We start from the raw sequence: 27,105 nt of genomic DNA, 5'->3' as shown, positions 1-27,105 counted from the left end.
AGTAGCTGGGACCACAGGCGCCTGCCACCACGCCTGGCTAATTTTTTGTATTTTTAGTAGAGACGGGGTTTCACCATGTTAGCCAGGATGGTCTCGATCTCCTGACCTCATGATCTGGCCTCCTCAGCCTCCCAAAGTGCTGGGATTACAGGCATGAGCCACCGCGCCCGGCCTCTTTCTTTCTTTCTTACTGTCTTCTTGAGCTTGGCAATCATAAATGATAGCAATTACATGATCATTCCTTAACTGGGAAGTTTCTTATTGAAAAGCAACAAGACAACAACAATAAAAAAACACCTTTTATGGGGAGAAACATCGTGAAATCATACTATCTAAATCACATAAAATAATCTTTTTACTCAGTTTATCTTGCTTGTCAATATTTTTGTGCTTTTACTCTTTTTGATATTTAGGAGATTTTTCTTTGTGCCTGAAAATTTTGCTTTTGCTTAACTGGAAAATTTGCGCTGGGCACGGTGGCTCACACCTGTAATCCCAGCACTTTGGGAGGCCGAGGCTGGAGTTCGAGACCAGCCTCAGCAGCATAGTGAGACCTTGTCTCTAAAAAAACAAACAAACACAAATTAAAAATGTAAAACAAGGAACTTTGGCCTTGGGGTGCACTACTATGGCCTTCCTGGGGTGAGGAGAGCAAGAAGACATGATGGACAAGAAGACTGTATGAATAGTGAAGAACTGTTTTTCCTGCAAGGTTTGAATTAAGTATAACCAGGGTACAACTTCTATTCTGGATTCAGTAGTGGTGGAGAGAATGAAAACACTCATCTATGCCTCCTCTCTTTCTCTCACATGCCACATCCAGCGTGTCTGTGAATTCTGTTTGCTTTACCTTTAACATATGTCCAAAAGTGACCAATTATCACTCTTGCCTTTCGCTGCTACTTGGGTCAAGCCATTAAGATCCCTTGCTCCAATAAACTCTTTCCTGTTTCTGCCCTTAGCCCCTCACAGTCTATTTCTCAACACAGTAACCACAAGATTCCTTTTAAAATGTAAGTTAGAGCATGTCCTATCTCTGCTTTAAATGCCCTCTTCCCATTTCACTGAGAGAAGCAGCCACAGTTCTTACAGAGGTCAACAATGCCCAAGGCAGTGATTCTCAAGATATAATCTCCATCGTAGGGCATCAGCATCACCTGGAAAATTATTGGACGTGCAGATTCTCAGCCCCACCCCCAAACCTACTGAATCAGAGACTTTGGGTAAGACCCTGAAATCTGGGTTTGACACACCCTCTGGTGATTCTCATGCACACTCAAGTGCGGAACCCACCCCTCTCCAGGATGGGCCTCCAGTGACCTCTCCAGTTACTCTCCTCCCCTTCGCTCTCTGCCGCTGCTGTCACATGGACCTTCTTGCTTTTTATTAGGGTAAGTCAGACGCCTCGATCATGGGGGCTTTAGCATTTACTGTTTTTGTTGTTGTTGTTTCTTTTTTTGAGACAGAGTCTCACTCTGCCACGATCTTGGCTCACTGCAACCTCCGCCTCCCGGGTTTCAGCGATTCTCCTGCCTCAGCCTCCGAAGTAGCTTGAATTACAGGCGTGCGCCACTACGCCTGGCTAATATTTGTATTTTTAGCCTCGAACTCCTGACCTCGAGTGATCTGCCCGTCTCAGCCTCCCAAAGGGCTTGGAATACAAGCGTGAGACACCGCGCCTGGCCCACTTACTGTTTCCTCTACTGGAACACTCTTTTCCCAGATTGCTGCCTGGCTTACCCCTTTATGTTTTTCAGGTTTCTTCTCAAATAGAAACTTAATAATCAGAGAGATCTCACATATTTTAAAACCCAGCCCAGCTGTCTCCTAATTTCCCCCACCACATACACACACACTCACTCCCACATTCATACACACTTGGGCATTCCCTAGCTCCTCCCCTGCTCGATTTTTCTCCATGGCTCTTGGCATGACGCCTCCCATGAAGTTGTTGTCACAATGTCAGCTACGTCTGCAGTCATCTGGGGGTTTTCTTGGGACTGGAGGATCTGACTCCAAGATGGTTCGCTCAGATGACTTATATCTTGGTGCTGGCTGCCAGCAGGGGGCCTCAGCTCCTTGCCGTGAGAACCTCTCCACGGAGCTGGGGTCCTCAGACATGGTGGCTGCCTTACCCCAGAGCAAGTGATCCGAGAGGGCGCAAGGTAGAAGCCATCTTTTGTGACCTAAACTATCACACATTAGCATGAGATATGGTGGCCCAGAACCTCAAGATATGCTACTGTCCAATTCCTGACTGACAGAAACTCCGAGATAATAATTGCTTATCGTTGGTTGAAGCTTTAGGATAAATTTTCAGGCAGCAATAAATAATTTATTATACATTGTATCCATTTTTTGTCTGCCAACCCCCAATGCCACATACCCTAGAATAAAAGCCCCAAGAGAATAGGGGCCTCTATTGTATATATCAAATATAAGCCCCAAGAAAGCAGGGGCTTATAATATATTAATATAATACATATATATTATATTGTGTTCAGGGCTTAGAACAATACCTACACTGTCAAATGGTAGGCATTAACAAAAGTATGTGGAATGAGTGCTTGGAGAAACTGGATGGTAGGCAGCTATGCCGATGTGGTTGGAGGAAGGATGCAGTGGATGTTTCTGCAGTAGCATCGTTTTGTACAACTATAGAGGACCTCATGCACACTGAATTCCATGTGAGTGGAGACTTCTGGGAGGACAGCTCCATGCAAAATTAATTTTGACCTTGTGGATCGCTGGAAGGGCTTTGGGGGACCTCCCCCAGGGTTCCATTGGCCATATTTTGAGAAACACTTATCAGGGAAAGAAGACCACAGGCAGTAAGAATAAGGCCCAGCCTCAGAAGAGAGATTCTTGGTCCCAGAATCTTACAGAAATAGCTGAGAGTCAACAGATCTCAAGAGACCATGAGGACCAAACAATGGCTGTCTCAGTGGCAAGGTCTGAACTGAGGGCCGATAACTAGAAACCACCTCTTTCCTCGTGCCCCTGACCTAATCTGGTACCCTCCTTAAAGTTTTAGAGACAGTTAAGTAGAGATTGAGAAATTATTGAGGTGTGTGGTTGTGTAAATATTGGAGATAGGCTGCTGATGCTCCTTGACTTAAGATGGGGCTATGTCCTGATAAACCCATTGTAGGTTGAAAATACTGTAAGCAAAAATGCATTTAATACACCTAACTTGCACAGATGGGCATTTTGTAGACAAGTGTGAAAACACAAGACACCATATCCAAAAACTGCTGACAACACAGGCCACTCTAGAGTGCAGTATCAGTTGTTTACCGTCGTGATGGTGCGGCTGACTGGGGGCTGCGGCTCACTGCACAGCATCATGAGAGACTATCATATCGAGAGTCCAGAAGAACATCAAAATTCAAAACCAAAGTAAGATTTCTACCGAATGCCTATTGCTTTCACATCATCAAGTCAAAAAATCCTAAATCAAACCATTGTAAGTGGGGGACCTTCTGTAGTTTCTTGGGAATCTGGACTTTAAGATAAGAGGAATAGAGATCAGGAAGATGAAGACAGACTGGAAGAAAGTCCCTTTGGGACTGGAATTAGTGCAACTGGGGGCTGGGGTGGGGAGGCATGCAGAGTGTGCTGAGTGAACCTAAGGGAAAGAGGACAGAAACAAACCAGCTGGATGTGCGACGCAAGCAATGCATTTAAAAATGTATCTCTGCTTGCAAAAGTATTTTGTTCACGTTAAAAGGAATTTCAAGCATTAATAAGCAAGGTGGGGGAGTTTTCGGTGAGAGGGAGCTCTTCTTGTTTCAAATTCAATATACTCACTGACCAGCTCTTCTGTCTAGTCAATGTGCCTCGTGTTTTCCATAAATCATCTTATTTAAATTGCCCTGCAGTCCTGCAAGATCAGTTTCCCTTCTGTCCATTTAATGTATGAAGAAACTGAGTCTTAGGTTAGAAAAACTGCCCAAGTAGGAAGCAGAACATGGACAATTGAGAGTTCTGTCCATACTCATACTGAACTGTTTCTCTATGGGTATGAGGGTCCATGTATGTTATCACCAAACTTGGGTTACCTCCAAGAGTGAAAGGGAACATTGCTAACAAATGCCAATGGCAATATGCATAAATTGGGATCGTTCCCGGTCAAACAGAACCTGTGGTTTCTCTGCCTTGGTAGATTCAGCCCTTCTCACAATGGAAAATGCCTTAATACTCACATTCTCGAAGTCCCATTTAAAGTCCTAGAGCTGACTGTGAAACAGGACTCTGTGGTCTGTTTAATGGGTAAGTATGGAGAGCACCAGTACAAATGAAAATAGACCACTGGGTCCTTCTACTACTTTGTGGTGGGGGATAGTTCAGAATTGCCTGGAATCAAGCAGAATATAAGAAAAATATGATTAAAGCAAAATGGTGGTATAGGCATTTATTGTATTCTGATTTTTCACCATGGAAATTTACACATTTTGCTTAAATTCTTGATATTTTAAAGTCTAGAGGATAAAACAAAGCTTTTCTTCAGGGGAAAGCTGCTTTTCCTGAATCCTTATTTTGTTAAAAGCTGGCCAATCACTAAGCTCATTTTGAGTGATGGCAAAGTCAAAATTATGACTGCCTGATTTTACCCTTCACTGCACTTGTCAAAAAAATTAAATTAAAAATCGTGCTTATGAATATAATGCATGAACTGCTGCACGGCATTCTGAAAGATAGAATGTCCCTTCTGTCCAGCCACTCACAAAACAGCATGTCACACGATACTTTAATATGCATAGAAAATAATGGGGCAGAGAGAAAATTCTGCCTCTTAGGAAATACAAGCTACGTTCCATAAATGGTTCATGTATTCAGAAAAATTTATTTTAGTAAAATAATAATAATAATAACTTTAATATTATCATTAGATCCCTCAAACTGGCATAGTGCTTTCTAGTTTCCAAAATGTTTCCACGTATAATTTCGTCTGACAAAAGACATCATTAATATTTTAAAGTGCAATATAGGTTTGCTTGATTTAGAATTGCAAGGGTTCAGTTTCCTGATGAATGAGCATCCCACATATGCTTATTGAATATTCTATGTAAAGGCAATTGTGGAGCAAGAGTCAAAGTGCTAGTGCTTTCTGTAAAAATATGATGGAAAGTGCCATTTGTTACCAAAAGCCACTGAAGGCTTTGGAGACTTAGGTATGGAGAAAATTACTGTTTGAAACATGCTACTGAACTTAGCAGCATATAGTCCATTTAGTTCTTTTTTAATGAAAATATGTGTTTGTTTTATAAAATAATTCATTATATGTGTGTATGCATATTCAATTACACATACATTTAGAAAGTGGAATATGAAACTCTCCAAAACCCAACTGTGCTCCTTCTTCACTCCTCCAACATAATTTCTGAGGTCAACTTGATATGTATCTTTCCAGGCTATGTATTAGAAATGTATGTATGTGTATAGATATATGTGTATGTGTATATATGTATATATGTACACACATATGTGTATATATCCATATGCATGTAAAGATACATGTATACACATGTGTACATATACACATATACATATATACACATATATGTGTGATTAGATAAGTAAATAGATGCATACATATAGACAGCACATACCTACAGATATATATACACCCATATATTCGTATGTGCATACATACATATATACATACATATAGATAGCACATACCTACAGATATGCACACACATGTATGTGCGTGCATGTATATGTATGTGCATGTATGCATATATGTATGTATATACATGCACATACATGTATACATATATACACATACATTCAACAGATAGCACATACCTACACACCTATATATATGCACACACATATAGGTATGTGTATACATATATACATATAAGGTATACACATATACATACTATATGTGTGTGCATATATATATAGTAGGTATGTGCTATCTATATGTATTTACATATATATGTATGCATCTATCTATCTAATTCTTGAATACATGGCTGAGCTGGTGCTTTTGTAAGGGAAATTCTTAGAAACAGAAATGATAAAAGTGCCAGGATCAAGAGTTCTAAGCAGGCACTGAAATCAATATTTGCTTTGAGGCATCTGCCAATCCCAGGTAAACTAGACTCAAGAACAACAGTTCTCATGTTTGAGCGTGCATCTTCAGATGAAGAGCTTTTGAGAATACAGATTATAGGACCCCACTTCAGGTTTCTGATTCAGTAGGTCTGGGATGTGAACCTAGAATTTATTTTTTGTTTTTTTGTATTTTTTTTTTTTTTTTTTTAGACTGAGTCTTGCTCTGTGGCCCAGGCTGGAGTGCAGTGGCTCCATCTCAGCTCACTGCAACCTCCACCTCCCAGGTTCAAGCAATTCTCATGCCTCAGCCTCCTTAGTAACTGGGATTACAGGCACATGCCACCATTCCCAGCTAATTTTTGTATTTTTAGCAGAGACAGGGGTTTCACCATGTTGGCCAGGTTGGTCTGGAACTCCTGACCTCAAGTGATCCACCTGCCTTGGACTCCCAAAGTGCTGAGATTATAGGGGTGAGTTTCCAGGTGAGGCTAATGGATGCAGATTCAAGAACACTCTTTGAGAACCACTAGCTAGAGCTTGGATTTGAATGAGCCACACGTGTGAGGCATGGAGGGGCCCGTGCTAGCGTCGTAAATAGAGTGGGAGATTTGCCTATGTCAGTTTTAGCATTGGTCGCGAGAAAAAAGGGAAAAAAAGGTCTCTGTTGAGATTTCCTCATCTTATACATGGACTAAGATGGGTTTAAGGACCATTAGCCAACAAAATAAAAACAAAACTCTAAGCCAAATATGTACTTTAAGGTATTGCTAAGGTAATACTTCAGTTATCTTAGAAAACCAAGTGTAAATAAATGAGCTCTTAAAGCACCATCAAAAAAGCTTCCATAAGTAAAAATCCAAGGAACGTGATCATCAGAAAGGCAAAATACACAAGGAAATAACCAAGCGCATAAGTTTGCAGAATCAATAAACTGCAGAATCAGACTTGTACAGACTAGAGATATTAAAATTTATGATGCAGATTATTAAAGGTATTTTATGTGTTAATTAAATAAAAAATGGCCATGTATATTTGAAAAGGAACCAAATAAAACCTATCAAAAAAGAAAACTATATTAGAAATTCAGTGAAGAGTTAAACATCAGATTAAATAAAGTTGAATAGAAAATTAGCAAATTAAATGACAGACTTGAGAAAAATTAACCAGAAGGCATCAGAGAGAGAAGAGACACAGAGGACAAAAATGCGATATGGGTTAAAAGTCATGAAGAATAGAGAAAGAAAGAATAGAAAGTAATAGATCAGAAGTTCTATTTGGTGCAGTGATACATGAGAATTTGTCAGAACTAATGAAAGATGCCCTTTCCCAGATCCAAGAAGTACAGCAAATTCTAAGAAGGATGCATAAAAATGAATCTATACCTAGGCACATCATAGTGGTACTATGGAACACAAAAGATAATGAGTAGATTGTCAAAGCAGACAGAAAGGAAAAACAGATAAGCTTAAAAGAAGCAAAAAACAAACGGAAATATTCATTAACAACTACAGGAAAACTTCAAAATGTTGCAAGAAAATAACCATCAATCTCAAATTTTTACCCACCAATACTGCTTTTAAAGAATAATGCAAAATAATACCATTTTCTGACAAATAAGGCCTGAGAGACCTTCAGTAAAGGAACCTGTAGAGAATTTACTTCTGAAAGACAAAGGAAGAAGTATGAGAAAAGTATGCTTTATTAAAGGTGCTAAGTTTTCTACAATAATATTCTTTCAACTTTTTGTAAGAAAAAAAAAAAAGATCTAAATTATGGGTAGTTAGAATTAATGCAACTGGTACTAACCAGGTTTTTTTCCAAACAATTCTGTGTATGCCTTGCTGGTTCATAGATGGCATTATCATTTATAGCACATGACAGCCAATCAATTAGTAACTTGAAATTACTGATAATTTCATTATTGGTATGGTGTTGAGTGTGTGAAACCAAAGTATACAGCGGTTCATGAAATTTTAATTAAAAATAATAAAACCACTATATTCAAAAGTACACAGCATAAAAATGCAAATAAATACATTTAGAGGTTGATTTTTAATTTTGATGTTCAGTATCTTAGCGAGATTATTTACTAAAGTAATAATGCTTCACTCGAGGTTATAATGTTGACAATATTTCTTCCTTCAAAAAATTTGTTCTAATTTCCAGGAAAGAGAAAGAGAAAAGGATTACAGAAGCTGTGTTTTTTCTAGAAAAAAAAAAAAAAAAAAAGAAGAGATTGTGACATTAACAAACTGCATGGACTTGGGCAAGTTAAAGAAGCATTTGCAGTCTGTACTTTAAAAAAATTCTGTAGAATGAGAAAATTTGACCATATGTTCTTAAAATTTTTCTTCTGAATCTAAATACAGTTATTATGACTATATATGCTGGAAAATCTAGGTGAGTTTGTTTTCTACAACCCTTTCTGAAAATGTGTGTTATCAGGTAAAAGGAGGAAATCAGTAGTACCTGTGAGGGTGGGAAGTGGGCCAGGGAACCCTAAAGAAGGAGGAGAAGAGAGATGTGGCCAAATGTTGGGGCATTAAGCTGAGTGATCTATAAATAAAAATACCAGGAGCTTCTCTTTCTAAAAAAATATGAAATGACCAAGCTAGAGAAACATTGATAACTCTAAGCTGGGAAGAAGACCTAGAGAGAAGAGTAATGATCGGCCTTAAAATTTGCCCCTCTTTCAGTGGTACCAGATTTCATTTGCATATGCACTAGGAAAGAATGATTGTAACTCTTTGTATCATAACAGAAAATGGAACACATGCAAGAGTACAATGCGTGAATTCAGGGACATAGGTTATTTTGTCAAAACAGAAACTTTGATAAAGTAATAAGTGCCATATGTATGGTAAACCCAGCTGATAGCAATCACTTAAGCATATCCTGAGAATGAACCACGTGGTGGATGCACCTCAATGCGGTTCAAAGTTCTCAACTAGAATCCAGGAGTGGCAACCTGGAGATTGATTCCTTATCTACAGGGAACATCTGAGTCCCTGGCCCATCCTGTGGAACTCAGGCTGTACAAGGGATGGAGGCCCTTTGTCTTGGGTTAAGTAAAGGTTGCCATTGCATGTTTTTTTTATAAGCGGCTGTGGTCCTCCTGCCCAGGCTGCTGCCACCAGGCTCTCTCTCCTGTATGAAAGCCCCCAGGAAAACCCCATGTCTCTTTCAGTGATTCTGGGGCTCTTCAGCCTCTCGAACCTGGTGTCATATTCACTAAAGTTGGGAGGGGTTCAGCACAACAGCACATCAGGGAATCATCCACCGCTGCCTGCCGGATGGCGCTCCCTTTCTCACTCCTTGCCCAGCACTTTTCCTTTTTTATTTGTCTTTGAAGCCCTCTTAGGAACAAATGCACAATTCCCATGTTTCTGGAGAATGCCTCACATTCACATTTCACCACAGACAGAATGTCCCTGCTAGCAAATCCAGTTACCACATTTTCATCTTTATGATTCAGAGCAGATTGTTAGACCACATAATTACAGGAGGTGAAGCTGTATTATTGAGTCATATTAGGATTCGGGAATGATGTTCCTAAACAAAGCAACCGATTTAGGAAGTAAATGAAGTTTTCACACATTGGAAGGAGTAACTTGGAAGAATTCCCTTCTTTAATCAAAGGCGGAAGAACTGCTACAGCTTAATAGCGGTTATATGAGGCTCAGAAATGACAACAGGCTCAGGTTCTGGAAAACAACTTTTGACACAGGTTATGGATGTGATGGGAATCATTTGGTGAGGTAGAGTTTCTCCAGGGGAAAGGTGAGTATTGCTTTGCCCCAGCTCATTACCCTAGTGTGGCCTTAAGAGATGGTCTAGAAAATGACCGAAGTACAACAAGAGATTTGGAAGCCCCAGCTACTCTCCCAACCAGGCAGTAACAAAGCTTAACATCTTGGGTGAATTATTGCAGCTGGCCTTTTCCCTGGTTCTAAGTGTTCTTCTCTGAATGATTTTAAACTCTCAAGCACATTTCACTGAATTAGGGCAGTGCATACCCTACGATGGCCATGATTATTATATCGATAACAACAGCCATCACTGACAGAAGGCCAGGCCAGTGCTAGGCCAGTACACATGCCATTTCTACTCTTTACTGTGAGTAGGAAACATTCCTCCTTCGCTCCTTGTCTAGAGGAGGGGTCACATCTATTTCTGTGCCTTTCTGCACTTCTCCTCACTTACAGTAAGCCTGAGAGAAGGAAACAGTTTCATCTTGTGTCTCTCTCAGACCCACCTGCCTACAGAGAAGGCGTGTTCCTGGTCTGCTCGTCCTATAACAAGCTGACCAGGGCAGTCTTGGTCTAGGAAGCTGAGGACACCTGCACTTGCCTGTGAGGGGACAGTGATTAAAGCTTTCCTATTTAGAGCTGAAATTCAGGATTAGGAAGCCCGTCTGGGGGCAGGGCAGCCACATTAGCATTCAAGCTAATGCTTTGATTTCCACCTTTCTTTCAGCTTTGGCTTCTCGACTGGTGCTGAACTCCCAGGAAGGTGAAAAAGCAGCGTCATTCCTTAGCACCGGAAGCCCTGGCACTCACAGGGATACTGTGCAGTCCTGCATGTGGGCAGCTCCAGAGTTCAAGTGAGACCCGCTGGTAGGGGAGAAGTAAGCTGACAGCGCCCAGCAACCACACTCTTGAGAACCCCTGTGGCATCGTGTTCCTGCGGAGGCCGGCCACTTTCTCGCCAAACTACTTGCAGCCAGTGACCGTGCATGGGAAAGCGAGACCCTAGAGCCCAGCTAATCCTGCCCAGTGCAGGACTCCTCCAGACTTCGAGACTGCACTGCAGACTGAGGCATTTCCTAGCTGAGCCTCCTTCTTTTCTTCTCTCCTTTCAGCTGCTCCTGCTCCATTGCCCATTTCTCTCACCTTTATCTTGCACTTCGGCTTCCATCTTGGCATCTTCTTCCCTCAAGACCCAACCTGACACCATCAGTATTATTACACTCTTCATTTCCCAGTGGAGGAGGTGGGGATCCAGGCAAGAAGGACAAAGCGTAAACATGCTCCCTTTAAAAAGTTTGTACTGCTCTATCGCTTCTGGGCCTTTGAGCTAAGGTCAAGTGTAAAAGTTTGTACTACTCTTAGGTTTGAGGTTCACATGAAAAGAACATCTCATCAACATTTCAAAAGAAAATTTGAATGAATTGTATGTTGTACTAGTGTGTAAAAGAGAGACTGTCGTTTATTCATAAAACTGAGTCCAGTGGGATCTGCCCATTCAATGCAAAAATGCAAAGGTACCTAGGATCTTAGAAAATGAAAGACAGTGCTAAAGACAGGAACCATTTCCAGCATCTGTTGTTGAGGTCTGAATCTGGAAAGACTCAGAATGTATTTATCAGAAAGACAATTTCCCCAATAAGCCAATAGCTGCAAAGCTGGTCATCACATGCAAATCTTGAACTTCGCTTTTACACAATTTTGGAACATGTAACTGGTAAGCACTACCTACAGTTTTTTGCTTTGCAGACATGGAAAACACATCACACTGACAAAATGGACTTTTAAAATTTGGGTTTTACCTTAACAAAATAAACGAGTCTGATTTCAACTTCAAACATATTAGAAAGGGATAAAAGAATTTCTCTGTGATATTTTAACCCTTAGGAATATCTGAACATGAGTGTGTTTGTACACATAATTTAAAAATTAAATATGTTTCTTTTCATGGCATAATTTTCTAAAGGAAGGAGGGACAGGACTTACCCTCGCTAGAGTCTTTCGAACATTCTGGCTTCTTTGCTTTGCTCTTTTTGTAGGGTGGAGAGAGGTCTTTTGGCTCTAACCCCTCTGGAATCACAAAGATTTAATATTCTCATTTAAATATTTACCAGGAGGGTTCAAAATTATGTTGAAATTTAAAAACGTTTTCTTCTTAGTAAACCTACACACACGCTGAATCTTAGTTGCAGTTTCATCTGTCATCATGGCTGAGCGAAATTCTGGCAAGGACTTGTGGTTCTCCAACCTACATAGACTTAAACTTAAGGCTTAAGCTAAAACATTTTTGTAGATAACATTAGTGATTCACACAAATGTAAAATCTTACACATGTGCTTTTATAAATTTAGAAATTCTCCATAAGGGAACCCTGTTAATATTTTTTCCTCCAAGAGTGTTCGATTTCAATCTTCATAGATTAATTGACAATTGTCATTGTGCAATTTCATCTTACTCAGTACTGAAAGCAGGGCTAGAGAAATGGAGAAAGGAATGGGGCTAGAAATTACCCTGCTTCTATTTAACAAACTGCTTTTAGTAATCCAGATTCTAAACAACTTCTGTATGTCCCAGTTAAATTACTGTGCTTCCTATTTTCCTCAATGCCCCTTTCTAAGTCTATCCGTGGGGGCAAATAAATTAAATTCTGATGACAGTGTCAGGAAAGCATCTCCGAGTTTATTCCATTTGGATATAGAACACTTCATTAGGTGTTAATTTATGTATTTAGCCCTGGTCTTCCTGCTGAGCTCATGACTTATGTCTTCAACAGCCTACATGGCATCTTGCCTGGGATTTGGGAATGGATACCTGTTTGCCACTCTAGATCCACTCCCCACCTTCACCGCCCCTGCTGTGCTCTGGGAGGCTGAATTTTCTGGATTGCATCAATGAACTCCCTGGTTCTCTGGCTTCCTATTAGATGTAGCCAGTGGTGAGCTCAGGGCATTTACTTTCTAGGCACCTGGTGATTTTCATGAGCTGGTTGTATCCCTCAATCTAAGGTTACAGACCCTAGAGTTGGCCTTCTCCATGTGGCCCTCTAAGTTTCTTGGCTCCCGTAGCCACCTCCTTCCCATTGTCCCTTCAGGGCTGGTACTTAACTATGCCCCACACTTCACGGCACTAATAATCTCCTTTCCTGCACTCAATCCCCATCAGGCCCTTTCAATTTTTTTGTAAAGGACCTCATCAGGCATTTCAAATTTAAAATCAGACAGAATCATACACTTGATGTTTATAAGCATGTTCTTTCCACAGTATTGCACATCTCAAGGAATGGTATTACTGTCTACCCAGGAATTTAAACTCCAAACTGAGATGCCATTCTCAATATTTTTCTTCATTTACTTTTCCAGTTGAAGCAATCATAAGTCCTATCATAAGCCCTATCAGCTCCATTCTAAAATAGATTTCATATTCATCTACTGTGTTCAATCTTTGTAATCACCACAGTAGCCCAGACCAGCATCTCATAACCCTCTAGCCTTCTAATCTCCCCGCTTCTACTCTTTACTCTCTACTTTCTATCCTCAACACAGCAGCCAGTGTGAACTTTTGAAACATAAACCAGATCACATTGCTCACCTGTTTAAAAACCATTGCTTAGAATAAGATCCAAATCCAATTCCAGGCCTAGCACAGCATGTCATTTGGGCCCCACTTACCACACTAGCCTCACCTTCCACTTGTGTTTGGCTCTAGCTTTGTCAGTTTCCTTTCCCTTTGTGTTCCTCAATCACTGCTAGGCTGGTTCCTGCCTCAGAACCTTTGCACCTGCTGTTCTCACCCCCACTTCTGTAACACACATATTCATAGGTCTGCTCCCTTCTCGCCCTTTGAATCTCAGATCAAATTCAACTCCCTAGAAGACCTTCCCTGACTGCCTAATCTAAAGGCTCACCAGAAGGGAAATGTCTCTCGAACACACCACTTTTATCTGAAATTATCTCACTCTCTGGTGTATCCCTTTATTGCATGTCTCCTTCCTCATCTCATCCCCAAGAATGTAAATTCCATGAGAAAAGGGCACTTGTCTTTCCTAATCCCTCTTGTATCCCTGGTGCCTAGCAGTGCCTTGAGAATTTCATTTCAAATTCTATTTTATTTTCACTTCCCCAGGCCTTTCTTTAAGGCCAAGATATAATGGGGACCCTGCCTAATTCTCTCTTAGCAGCTGTCGCCTTCATGCCAGGATTCTAAAATTACATTACAGAGCTATGGCGACTCATTTCTCATTTCCCATTTATTAAAAAAAGGAACAGAACAAAAAAAACCCACATTTGATAGATGTGCTATTAAAAACTTTGGCATTATAAACTGCAAAGCTTTGGGCACTAGGCTAGGTTTTCCGTGGTTGCAAGTCAGTCACATCTAAGGTTATTACCACAGCCAGGGTGAAAAATTTTGCCAACGACTACATTAGCAACTCCCACAAACTTCTGTCACCAGGTGCAAGATGGATGTTGACCCTTGGAATGGGTTCAGCAAAAACAGAAATGAGATGCTTGGAGCAGCTCACCGAGTGCAAATACTGGGCTCAAATGGATTCATACAATGGGCAAAGAGACATTTGCAACCTCACTGGGAGAAAAATCTAACCCTTCTATGTCACTGCAATGTGTCGTCTGCAACTGGGATCAAGAAGAGAGTTTCCAATGCTGAAAATTCAACTCCAAACCAGCATTTCTCCAAATCACTTTTTGCATTTTTGTGAGTTACATTTCTAGGTCTTCATTTTCCACCAGAATGGGAATTCCTGGGGAGTGGGTACTATTTAAAAAGACATTCATGTGCCACATTTTGAAATATCTAAGCACCCCCCAAAGTACTAATATTTTAGTTTTGAAAAAGTTGTAGAGCACTCCTTGGGTCAGTGGGCATGCTTACATGTTGAATATGAACATGAAACATGTTCTATGAAACAGTATTGTATCATTTCATGATAACCACGGGTAAAGTGTTTTGGGGCATGCAAATGAAAGTCACAGACACATACGGCCTCTGTGCCCAAGTTTCTACTTGTGGCTTGGGAGGAACAACTTTCCCTCTTGGCCTGGTGGGAGTGAAGAAGAGAGTTGCTTCTGCTTCTCTTCAAAAGCACCCCCATGCTTCTCCTTGACAATGTATCATGTCTTCTAGCTTGCCCTGTGTCTGGCAGAGGGTGGAAACCTGGAGATTTGCCAGGAGCATGGCTTTGTCCCCTGAGGGACTCAACTGTGCATCCAGCTGTGATGTGGTTGAGTTTCCATAGGTGGTTGATAGTTGATAATTTTCTGTCCCTGCTGGCTCACATTGGGGCTAATTTCAACAGTGCATAGTCATGGAAATGAAAGGACATGGGAAAACATTTGCCATTAAGGAATTAAGGATGAAGGAAGATGATTAAAGGACTTACAAGGAATTCTAGGCATTTAGGCCAGTCTGCTTCTTCTACCTCCCATGGGAGTAGAGCCTCCCCTTGCAGATGACCATGTCTGATACCATCTGAAATGCTCCTGCCTCTACTTACTATAAAAGTCTGGAGACAGGAGCAAAAAAGTAAAGGACATGAACTTTGGGGTCAGGCAAACTCGGATTCAAATTCTGGCTCTGCTATTTAAGCAAGGAACTAATCCCTTTTAAGCCTCAATAATAACAGTTCCTGCCTTGTAGAATTGTTGTGTGTATTAAATGAGTTCATGCATGTCACGTTATTGGCACAAAGTACATGCCCAATTAAAGTCTGGCTCAGCAGAGCTGTGCTGCGGCTGACTTGAGCCAGCTCACACGAGCTAATTGTATCATCTCTCCCCAGCTCTCCTATTCATTGACCTCATGCTTTGGAAGCTTGAAAAAGACCATGGTATTTGTGTTTATACCATAGAAATCTGCAAACTCTTCACATTGGGGCTCTTCTTACCCAGAGAGTTAATTTACAAGCACCCCAGTGGGTTTAGGCATTCAAGTTGTTATTTACTATCATTCACTAGCATGTCTTGGCCAGTTGATTCACTCAAGTAGCCCTTCATTAGTGTCAGTTGCATTTGTAAAAATCCCTCCAGCTTTTCTATTTGAATGAGAAGAATTGATGCAGGGCAGGGGAAAGGCAGCAGTTAAAGGCCTTGGGAGGCTGGTTCAGACTCATCTTCGAGACTGACATGCTTAAGTGTGAGATCTGAATGAAGTCAGCATGCACACCAATGTCTGGTGAGGCCAGCTGGAACCATTCAGCACAAAAATCCTCCATGATTTCAGCACTCAGGTATCAGGAAATTGGGAGTAGCTCCCAAGCCCATTCTGCCCGAGCGGCTTAGCATCCCTGGGCCATTGAATATGACTTGAACAGCTGCATGCAGCTGCTGGTGACAAAACTCCCAGGAAACCTGGTGGAACTAAAATCAGAAATGGTGATCCAATTAATGCTGCTGAACCTCAAATGCTGACTCCAAACTTGTAGACTCTGCATTAGCATTAATAATGATTTCCTTAAAATCATTCAGTGATTTGGATAGCTATCTAAATCTCATTGAGAAGCCAACTCTCTTTGCTTAGAAATGTGTACTTATAACACTTAGGCAAATGATCCATGGCAAGATAAGGCCCTTATACTGGGTGCTTGAAAGGGCAGTACCCCTCGTAGCTAAAAGATACTCCAAGGACATTTCATGTGAGGAGGATAAATGAGAACGGCAAGCATTAAGATTAACTTCATGAAAGTTAATTCAAGACAGAGTGACAATTTAAAGTCTTTTTTAAACATATGGTTCTTTTTAACAATAAGACATTCTACATGGGTATAGGAATTGAAATTTTAATTTAAATTTTACCTTGAGCTCTATGGTTTATAAAAGGCAAACAAAGTCCTTGTCTTAGGTCATATTCTCTCAGAAGCAAACATAGAAGGGTTTGAGTTTTAAGCAGTTAATTTGAGAGATGATTTTAGCAAGTTTCACAAGAGGAGTAGGGAAGAAAGACAGGAAAAGGAAAGCAGCCAATACTGGGTGTGTTCATGAGCACATTCCACTGTGGGCAACCAAGACTCAGTCCTATTGGGGACCTCCAAACAATGTTGTCCAATACTGTAGCCACTAGCCACATATGGCCAACAAGTAGTTGAAATGTGGCTAGTTTCAATTGAAATGTGTATGTAAAACACACACCAATTTCAAAGTCTTAGTATGAAAAAAAGAATGTAAAATATCTGACTATTTTTATATTGATTATACATTGAAATGATAATGTTTTGGATTATTGTGTTATACAAAATATTGTTAAAGTTAGTTTTACGTTCTTCCTTTCACTTTGTTCAATGTGGCTACTAGAAAATCTAAAATTATACATGAGGCTCATATTTGAGGCTCACATTATGTTTCTACTAGACAGCATTAGAATAGAACATGAGTCAGATGTGAGTATTAATCAACCAACTCCTGTCTATTATTGGTTGAGGGCTGCTCCAGAGAAATTAACTCTCTGGTGCTTTGAATTTGCTGCCAGGACAAGTAGAGCACTCAGAAGAGAGTCATAAGGACTTTCCTTGGAAAGCTGTTGGTGCTATAAAATAACGGTAAGCACCAAGGAGACATAAGTAGGGCACCAACAGCCACTGCTACAGTTCCTCCTCTACCTCCTTTATTCCTGCTCCTGACTTTTAGATTCTGCTTCTACTTCTCATGCCCTCTGAATCCATTGCATTTGGAAGTCCAAGAAAACCTTAGGAATCAGACATGTTTGGACTGGAGAAGAGTAGATAGAAGCCATAATCCTTGTTTCAATGAACTTTTATGAAGAAAAGAAACTGGTGTTATTTCCCCTTGAAGATAGTGGGCAGTCCAGGGAGGGAGAGAGATATAACTTAACATAGAGAAGGACCACACCGATCAAACTTCATGTAATGAGATCAAATGTATCAGAATTTAAAGAGCTCCCTGCTGATGGAGCTGCCCAGACTGAGCCTGTCAGTGATTTGAAGGGGATGCTGGCATCAAATGAGAAGCAACACAAAATTAGGGCCTCTGAGATACCTCTTTCATGGTCAGAACACTGTGACTGACAAAATGAGGAACAAGGAGTTTTAATCATAGAATTAAGCTCTATATCCTTCTAATATCTGTTAGAATGAGAAAGAAAAAAGCAATAATTTACGAATCTTTACTATGGTCCAAGCACTGTATGAAACTTTAGGTATGTTATCTGATTTAATCCTCCAAACAAAACTATATGGTAAGAATTATTGCACCCAGGATTGTAAACTGAGGCTTACAGACATTTGCCTAAGTTCAATAATTGATAGAGCTAGAATTGAATTCAGGTCTACCGATTTATGCTTTTATTATCAAAGACACATTGAATGGCTACCTTAGGCCATAACCTGTGCATTTAACCACTAGATTTTCCTCATAACAACTGGGCTTTGTTGAGGAGTTGGCATGCACCTCAATTCTGATAATGAGAGCAAAATATAATATGTGGAAAGTGTATTTTCCAAAGATGGCCACAGCAATATTTTAGGTCTTACACGCTCTATAGAACCACTCCCCAAAAGAGATTGAGGTCATTTTCATTTCCTCTTGAATTTTGGCAGGTTCGTGACTATTCCAAAGAATGAATTACATGGAGTGATGCAATGGAATGTCTAAGCCTGAGAATACAGTGTCTCCCTTTTTCCAGGAGAAGCTCATTTTGGAAGGTGGCCGCCATGCTTTGAGGAAGCCCAGGCCACATAAAGGTGGCCATGAACAAGTGTTTTAGGAAGTTGACCCAGCTAAGATTTTAGCTGACAGTTGAGATCAATCACTAGACAGACAAGTAAGTGAATCTTCAGATGGTCCCAGCTCCCAGCTGTTGAATCTTCCTGCTGAGCCCCAAACCTTGTGAACAGGATGATTAAGTTATCTCTGCTGTGCTCATGAGTATAAGAAGTGGTTGTTTTCAGCTTATTCTAAGTTTTGGGGGTGATTTGTTATATAACTGTATTAACTACAACATCATGTTCCATTTTTACCTTCACTGTCAGGAAACTCAAGGTCAAATTTATTCCTTAAATACAGTAGTTGCATTAACCTTAAGTCTTAGAACAGCTACTTTTTAATTTTATAACACTGAGCATATATTTCTATTTTATTAATCTTATTTTGTCTTTCGTTGAAAAAATATGAAGTGTACATAAACAACAAAATGACCCCTACCTACCCCCAATAATAAAAGTATGAATTTAATACCTGAATCTTCTTTCATTTCAACATCCTCTTCTTCTTCATTATTATCATCTGTTAAAAAATAGGAAAAAATAAATAAATACTTGTATGAAAGTGGGAAACACAAGAATGTTCCAGATGGATTAATTAAAAAAATCAAAGAAAAGGATAACAGATCAGTAGAAAAGAGACTGTTAAAGCATGCATTTCTGTTGTCTTATTATTATCATGCTAAGTTAAGAAGAAAGTATACACATTAATGCACAATTTAAAACCTAGAGTTTACATTTCCTTTTAAAAATTGTTATATTTATAACAAACTATATATGCAATCATTTGTTTTACTTATAGAAATTATATATGGTCACTTCAATCATTTCAGTTGCTCAAAATTAAAAATCACCGACTTTAAATGCCACATGTTCTAACTTTGTTAGAGGTCTGCATGCTCACTTCAAGTATCTGAGAAGTATGGACATCATTATTTGCTCATAGACCGACACGTGTCAAATCCCCACACCATGAAAAGTGCTGCTTTGCTGCATTTGGAAATCCCAACGTTCACTCATGTGCTTTCAAGTGTCCCACCAGTTGTACCATTCCCATTTAGCTCCCCTCATCTCCCAGTATAATCCCTTTTAACTGGACAAGGACATGTGATTCCTCTGCACTATGGATGACACGCTTGCTCTTTTGAAATTCTGACACATTGTCATCTCTCTCCTTATGCTGCCCACATCCAGTGCTATGTTCTGAATATCTGTATCCCCCCAAAATTCATATGCTTAATCTTAACCTCCAAGGTGATGGTGATTAGAAGGTGAGGCCTTTGGAAGGTGATTAGATCATAAGGGCAGAGCCCTTGTGGATGGCATTAGTGTCTTTATAAAAGAGACCTAAGAGAGACCTCTCACCCCTTCCTCCATGCATGGACACAGGGAGAAGATGGCTCTCTGTGAGGAAGAGGGCCCTCACCAGACACCGAATCTGCCAGCACCTTGATCTTGGACTTCCAGCCTCCAGAACTGTCAGAAATAAATTTCTGTTGTTTATAAGCCACTGAGTCTATGATATTTTGTTACAGCAGCCCAAATGGACTAAAATATCAGCTAGCGCCAAATCTTCTCCTGTTTCTATGTTTGGTCCTCTCTCCTCACATTATTGCAGTACAAATTCAGACTCCCAGTGCCATTTGCCTTAGCTATTTTAGCAGTTTCCTAACTGCTCCTCTCTTTTTCTCTCTCCTGCATCTCACTCCTTTTACACATGACTGACAAATCAATCTTAAAATACAGCTCTGATCTGGTTCACAACAGTTCAGTGACTGCCCTCTGCCTAATGAGAAAAGTCTAGACTCTTCCCGATAACACTCAAGGCCAATGATACCTGGTTCCAAACACTTTTCTCAGTTTCACCTCCTCTGTTACATGCATGCTATCACCCACATGGATGGCAACACTTAACTCTTCTCTGATCTCTCAGGGTCTCCCTTAGCTTCCTCTACCTGCCTTGGTCTTGCTAGCAATGCCCTTCTCCCTCTCTATTCACCTTCATCCTTCAAGTGCAAGCTTAAGTGCCATAGCGTCTGATTTCCCCAAGTTTGAATGAATCATGTGCTCTTGGATGTACCTTATTTTTACTGCCCTCTTGGTATGGACTTTAAATACACATGGGCTTAGGTTTGCATCCTGGCTCCTCCACCCATCCATCCCCTGGGCATGTGATCTTGGAGAAGTTACCTGGATCTTCCTGAGCTTCAGGTTCATTGGCTATATAGTGGGATAATAATAATGCCTACTACACAGAGCTTTCCTAAGGATTAAATGAGATAATGCCATGTAAAGCACTAGGACAGCTACTGAAACATTAACTGCTAAATATTAGCTGTTATTATAATAAAATCACACAGTCTACTTGTTAATTTATCTCTCTTTCAAATATCCATCTCCAGATCATAAATTCTGCAAAGACAGAGACCAGGTCTTGTGTTCCTGTATATTCCTTGGCACTTAATGCTATTCATTTTACATACCAGAATCAATAAATGTCCACTGAATTAAATTGATATTATTTTCTATGTGTTTTATACATATTAGCTATATGATCCTTTGTAAATAATGGGAAGTCAGTGAAGATTTGCACCTTTCTCCTGTGTATGTGCTTTGTAATTTAGTCATCCTAGCCAAATTTGCTCAGTCTGGCCCTCTTCTAAGAATTGATTATCAATGATGAGTAGAGATTTATTAGTCAGTGGAAAGAGAAAATGCCTTTCATTTGAGGTTTTAGAAAAGCAATTCTTGATGACTACAGTTAACTTTTAAAGAAGTAATTTTTTTTTACCGTGGAAATATTTTAGAAACATTGATGATTTTCTACATAATTTTTTTAATTCACTCTATGAGTGCAGTTTTGGAAGGAAGAATACCAATTTCTTATAAATACAATCTTCTAACCAAATGATTATGAAAATGTTACAAAGTAAACTTCTTAGATTCTTCCCTGAACTTAATATCTTTAAATATAATTTTATTTTACAGAGCCATCTAAAATCTATATGACAACAGACTCTCTGGAATCTCAGAGAGAGATAAAAAACAGTCTCTACAGTTTCTGGGGAAAAATAAAGGAAGAGTCAAAGATCCCTTTGCTTGTCACTTATGTTTCCATTATTCACCTGCCAAACACTCATTGGTTATCCTATTGTGTACAAGACTTTATGTTTGGGGCTGTAGAAAACACTAAGATGAATAGAAACTTAAGCAGGTTGTTTTTTTTTTGTTTTTTTTTTTTTAAAGAATCTTATCTGTAGTAAAGAAACCAAGACATGCAAATACATTCCAATATATTGTAGTCAGTGCTATTAAAAAGGTGTCAGACGAAGGATTGATACTTCTAGTTAAGCTACTTGGAAGTCTCCTTGTGTGTAGAACATAACACTGAAGCTAATATTTGAACTACATAGACTGTCCTGATAACGTCATCCCCAGAATGACTCCTGTGTGTGGAAGGATCAGGCTTGGGGTTATTATTCATTCATTCATTTAATTCATGCAATGATTTAGTCATACAGTGGTTAAGAGTCTCTCCAGAGTCTGGACTCAGACTGGTTCGGTTTACTTCCAGGACAAACCACATATAACTATGCAAATCTTGGGTAAGAAGAACACCAGAATATTTCACCCTGAAATATGAGGGACCTTACCCTCACTACCATCTCTCAACCCCTTGTCTTTCCTAAAGCATGGGGTGAAGATTTTCTCTGCAGTTCCCTTATCTATCTAGAAACAGTAGCCCCAAAAAAGGAACAAAACTGCCTTCCATCCTCTCCCTGAAATCAAGTTATCTATTGCAGAAAAGCTGAGAATGTAACCACACCTGGACAGATGTTTTTCACAAGGTAATGCCTGCCTCTTGGGCTCATTCAAATTCCAAAGAGAATAATTTACAAGTTAATTTCTGTCTCCTGGGTCCATTCATTCTCCCTAATAATCATTTATTGCTCCTCAAAAACTTTTCTACTTTCCCCATCTATCCACTCCCCTATGAAAAAGAAGAAATAAGCTTCTGTGCCCAATTTAGCTAGTGGATAATCATTCTCATGCGATTCCCCCATGCTTATGCATGTTAAAATAATTTTGCATGCCTTTTCTGCTATTAACCTGCCTTTTGTCAGCTTATTTTTAGTGAACTTTCAGAGGGCAAAGGGGAAGTTATCTTTTGGCCCCCAAATAACATAAAACCTATATGTCAGTTTCTTCATCTGAAAAATAGGGATAATAAAATTATCAACTTCTTAGGGTTAGGATTATATGTCAAGTGCTTACACAGAATAAGCATTCAATAAATACTGATTATTGCTATTATTAAGATCACCTTTGCAAAAATTGTGACAATGAGAGAAATCTGACATAGAAAAAGTATGACAATGAAAGAAATTTGACACAGCAGACTGCGTCTTGCTTCTAACCTCACAAGCGGTTCTTGTTCATTTCTGGGTATAGCCCAAGACAACTTTGGAAGGAATTTAGTTTAAAGTTCAACCTAAAAGCAAGAATGACAATAGCCCTTCTCAAAACTATCCCTTCCTTGTTTGGGGACTGAAGCTGCCTTTGTAAAACTAATGAAAGGCCCCAAGGTCACGATTATGAGAGAAGCCTGAATTCTACTAAGATGTAGGTACAGTTAAATAATAACCAGCCATTGTTCCAGAGGTCCCAAGATGTGTAACCTCTACAATTGCTCTAATAGATAACTTCACTATTCTAGAACCTAAGGTTGGTCTTTTAAGTGTTTTTCAGACTTTTGCATTCTGGCAACTGACTGACTCCACTGGGACCTTTGCCTCATTACTCAACTGGTCCTGTGGCCCATATCCAGAGGCTGACTCAGTGCATGAGGACGGTTTTCCACACTCCTGTGATTTCATCCCCAACCAATCAGCAGCACCCTATCCCTAGACCTCTGCCTGTTGTCCATAAAACTCGTAGCCTCCAAGCTTTTTGGGAGACTGATTTGAGTAATAAACTTCTGTCCTCTGCTTGGCTAGCCCTGCATTAATTAAACTCTTTCTCTGCTGCAATACTGCTGTCTCACTGAATTAGTTTTATCTGTGCAGTGGGCAAGAAGAACCCATTGAGTGATTACATTGTGTTGTCATTTTTATAACTATTTTTGCTAGTCAAATAACCATTTCTTGAGCTCTACCTTGTGTACCCATTATGAAGATACAGGTTAGCAATCTTTTCCCTCAAGGAGCTCACAAAGTGGACGATATAGAAAAGCAAACAACAGAGAAGAAGGTAACAGATTATCTGATGGAGGTAAACAGAAGTTGTATTGGAAAATATACAAAAGCCAGCTCAGTCAGAGAGAAGGTCTATGAAGGCATTGCAGAAGAGGCAAGACTTCAGCTGAGTCTTAAAGAGTGAGTTAAAGTTATGTAGGGAAAAAGAAAGGCTACAGAAGATGCCCAGATGTGGATGCCCTGCCTATACCTCCTTGTTCCTTGACAATTCAGTGCATGCCAGCCTGCCTTTGAGCCACCAGCTCCTGGGTCTCTTTGCCTGAGGGCTCTCTCTGCTTGCTGAATCCCATTCAAGTAATACCAGAGAATTAACACCCTTTAGGGTTGAGCCTTTCTCAAATGATGGACAATTTGCATATAAGTACCCCAGCTCCCTTGCTTCCCAAGTGGCCTAATTCAAAGCATGTTCTGTACTATCTCCCTGAGTCTCCTCACTCCTACTGGGGTTGAGCCCCAGTTGTCCAGTGGTAACTGGCTTACAGCTTAACCTCATTGCCTCCTGCTCTTGCTTGTCTCACTTCCCCACTTCCCTACTGGTGTTTCCTGGGATCATCTCCCTGCCACACCCCCGCCGCCCCAAAATACTTCTACTTCAGTCCTTGTTTTAGGATCTGCTTCTTGGGGAACTCAAACAAACAGAAGGGTAATCACACTCAAGCAGAGGGAAAAACATCTGTGAAAACCTGTGGATGTGAACCATCAAGATGTTTTTAAGGAAATAAAACTAGCTATGAATGGCCAAAGGAAGAGTTAGCTGAGAAACTGCAACTAACCCGATCTGTTCTGGCTAGATAATACAGACCTTCCATGCCAGGAGTGATGGTTAATTTTATGTGTCAAGGTGACTGGTCCAGAGTGTTCAAACATTTGGTCAAACATTATTCTGGGTGTGTCTGTGAGTGTTTCTGAATGAGATTAAAATTTGAATGGGTACTGAGCAGACTGCCCTCCCTGATGTGAGTGAGCCTCATCCAATCAGTTGAAGGTCTAGCAAGAACACAAAGGCTGACCCCTGGAGAGTAAGAGGGAACACTTCCTGCCTCATCGCCTTTCTACTAGTTGGCCATTGGGGTTTTTTTCCTGCCTTCAGATTCAAACTGAAACATTAATTCTTCTTGGGTCTGAAGCCTGCCGGCATTCAGACTACAACTACACAGTTGGTTCCATTGGTTCTCAGACCTTTGAACTCAGACTGAAACTATGCCATGAGCTCTCCTGGGTCTCACGCTTGCCAACTGCAGATCTTGGGACTTAACAGCCTTCATAATCATATGGGCCATTCATTATGATAAACCTCTTTCCATGTATTTTAATATATGTTCATTTTCTCTGCAAAAACCTGACTAATATACAAGGTTGAAGCATTCACTTTATTTGAAAAATCATAGAGTGATTAAACAACTGTAAGCAGAGCAGTGACATACCATCTTTTGAAAGATAACTTTTTATGAGAGAAATTTACTGAAAATTATAAAGCACATGCCTTAATATTTTGCAATTATTTGTATTAAAATCAAGCATAGAGTCCTTTTGCTCTACAAAGCACCTAATGTGCCATTACATATTAATGAAATCTACTTTAGTTCAACATTATTCTATGTAATATGCTTGCTTGAGTCATATTTGTGCAACAAATTGCTAGCAAGAATTTTTCTAACAAAACCAGGAACAAAAAAAATATTGAAAAAAGGTGATAGCCTATGGAAGTAGGGAGTCATGCCATTCAAAGTTTGAAAGTAGTTAGGAGACTGATGAAGCGTGGGCACAGAGTTGCGGCCCTTTTAAACAGTTCTCCAAGCATCATACTTCTTTGTTAGAGGACAAAAATGAAATAAAAGGTTTCTACCAAAATGATAGAAATACTATTTCAAAATAGAGAGCAACCCGTCAGATGGCATTGTTCTGTGTGTTCAGAAATGCCAATTCCAGAAAAATCCCCTTTCCTTCCCAGGCACAGACCATACAGAGGCTAAAGCTCCATTTAATCTTACGGGACCTCTTTGATGTTAATTTCATAATAGACCCTGTTTTTATTCACTGCATCACCCTGTGTTAGATTACCCGGTTGCATTCCACACAAACACATGAATATGACTGAAGTTCTTATTTTGATCACAAAATATATGTGAAAACCAACTAGTTTCTCATGAATAACCAGTTTTGGGTAAAAGCTAGCTTTATATACTTCAGAATCCCCTTCATAAGGAAATGTCTAACCTACTTTGAGCTCTATAACATTGATTTCACCTTCTTTTATTGGAGACAGAGTTAATGTGAATGATTTTTGTTTTAATTATTATACTTGTCTTCTGAGCAGGTACCTGTCATTTCCCAATAGCAAATAGTCCACACTTCTATGGAAAATGAAGTATGCTATGGGTTTTGGAATGACTTCAGGTTTGTCTTACTCCATTACCTACAGCCACCATAATTAATACAGCCTTTTGGGGAAGTGAAATAAACAAAAACAAGCAAAGAAAACCCCGTAGAACTTTATTTAAGGTAATTATCAAAGTGTACTCTCTGGACCAGCAGCACCACTATCATCTGGACACTTGTTAGAAATGCAAATTCTCAGGTCCCCCTCAAGATCTATTGCATCCAAAGCTCTGGGGAAAGGACCCTCCAGGTGACACTCACGCACACTGAAGTTTGAGAGCCACTGGTCCAAAGCACCAATATTGGTGTGTTGAAGAAGAATCTTTCAAAAAAGTAGACGTCCAATATTTCAACTGAACCAACTTGTGATGTCTCACTGACACTAATGTGGTAAGAGGTGCCCAAGCCACAGGGTTGCTGGGTTTGAGGAACAGTTATGCTTTTCATAAGATATGGTATGCTTTCTCATGCCCTTGAAGTCACTCAGCTACCAAGCAGCTGAGTGGCAAGATTATCATGGTCCACGGCCAGGATTCCTAGATTGGCTAGGAGACATGAGCATGAATGGAGACTAGCCTCAAGGAGGTCTGTGGGTGGCATGAAAAAAGGAGGGTGTTATGAAGGGGAATGTTACCCTTACGAGCTGTTAAGGCATCCTCTCTACTCCCAAGGGAAAAAAAATGGACAGACACCTGAAATAGATCATAAAATTCCCTTGTCAAATGTTCAAGAACATCCATACATATAGGCAGGTCTGTCAAGGAGAACAATTACGATAATCCTGCTGTGGTTTTATTTCACAAGCTTCTAAGTTCTCTCCCTTAGAGTTTAATTTCTTACCACAGGCTTCTTGTGCACTCTTCATCTTTTTAATATTTAATTACCAAAAGCTTCTAGGAACAATTTGGATTTGCAGAGAAAAGAAATATTA

General features: G+C 40.0%; 1 protein-coding gene across 1 annotated transcript in view; it reads right to left on the bottom strand.

Annotated features, from left to right (window-relative positions):
* MACROD2 (mono-ADP ribosylhydrolase 2) overlaps window positions 1-19,057 on the bottom strand; it is a 169,173-nt gene extending 150,116 nt beyond the window's left edge. The window contains exons 1-2 of the mRNA XM_030822001.1: window positions 19,016-19,057; window positions 11,799-11,882 (exon numbers count right to left, since the gene is read on the bottom strand). Of these exons, the coding sequence (XP_030677861.1) occupies window positions 11,799-11,882; window positions 19,016-19,031 (100 nt within the window). The 5' untranslated portion in view covers window positions 19,032-19,057. The remainder of the gene's footprint in view (window positions 1-11,798; window positions 11,883-19,015) is intronic.
* Window positions 19,058-27,105: the final 8,048 nt, after the last annotated feature.

This window comes from Nomascus leucogenys, chromosome 11 (assembly GCF_006542625.1).
Source record: "Nomascus leucogenys isolate Asia chromosome 11, Asia_NLE_v1, whole genome shotgun sequence".
In the NCBI taxonomy this organism is placed as follows: Eukaryota; Metazoa; Chordata; class Mammalia; order Primates; family Hylobatidae; genus Nomascus; species Nomascus leucogenys.
The sequence above is the reverse complement of the archived record's forward strand: the minus strand, read 5'-3'. Positions and strand labels throughout refer to the sequence as shown.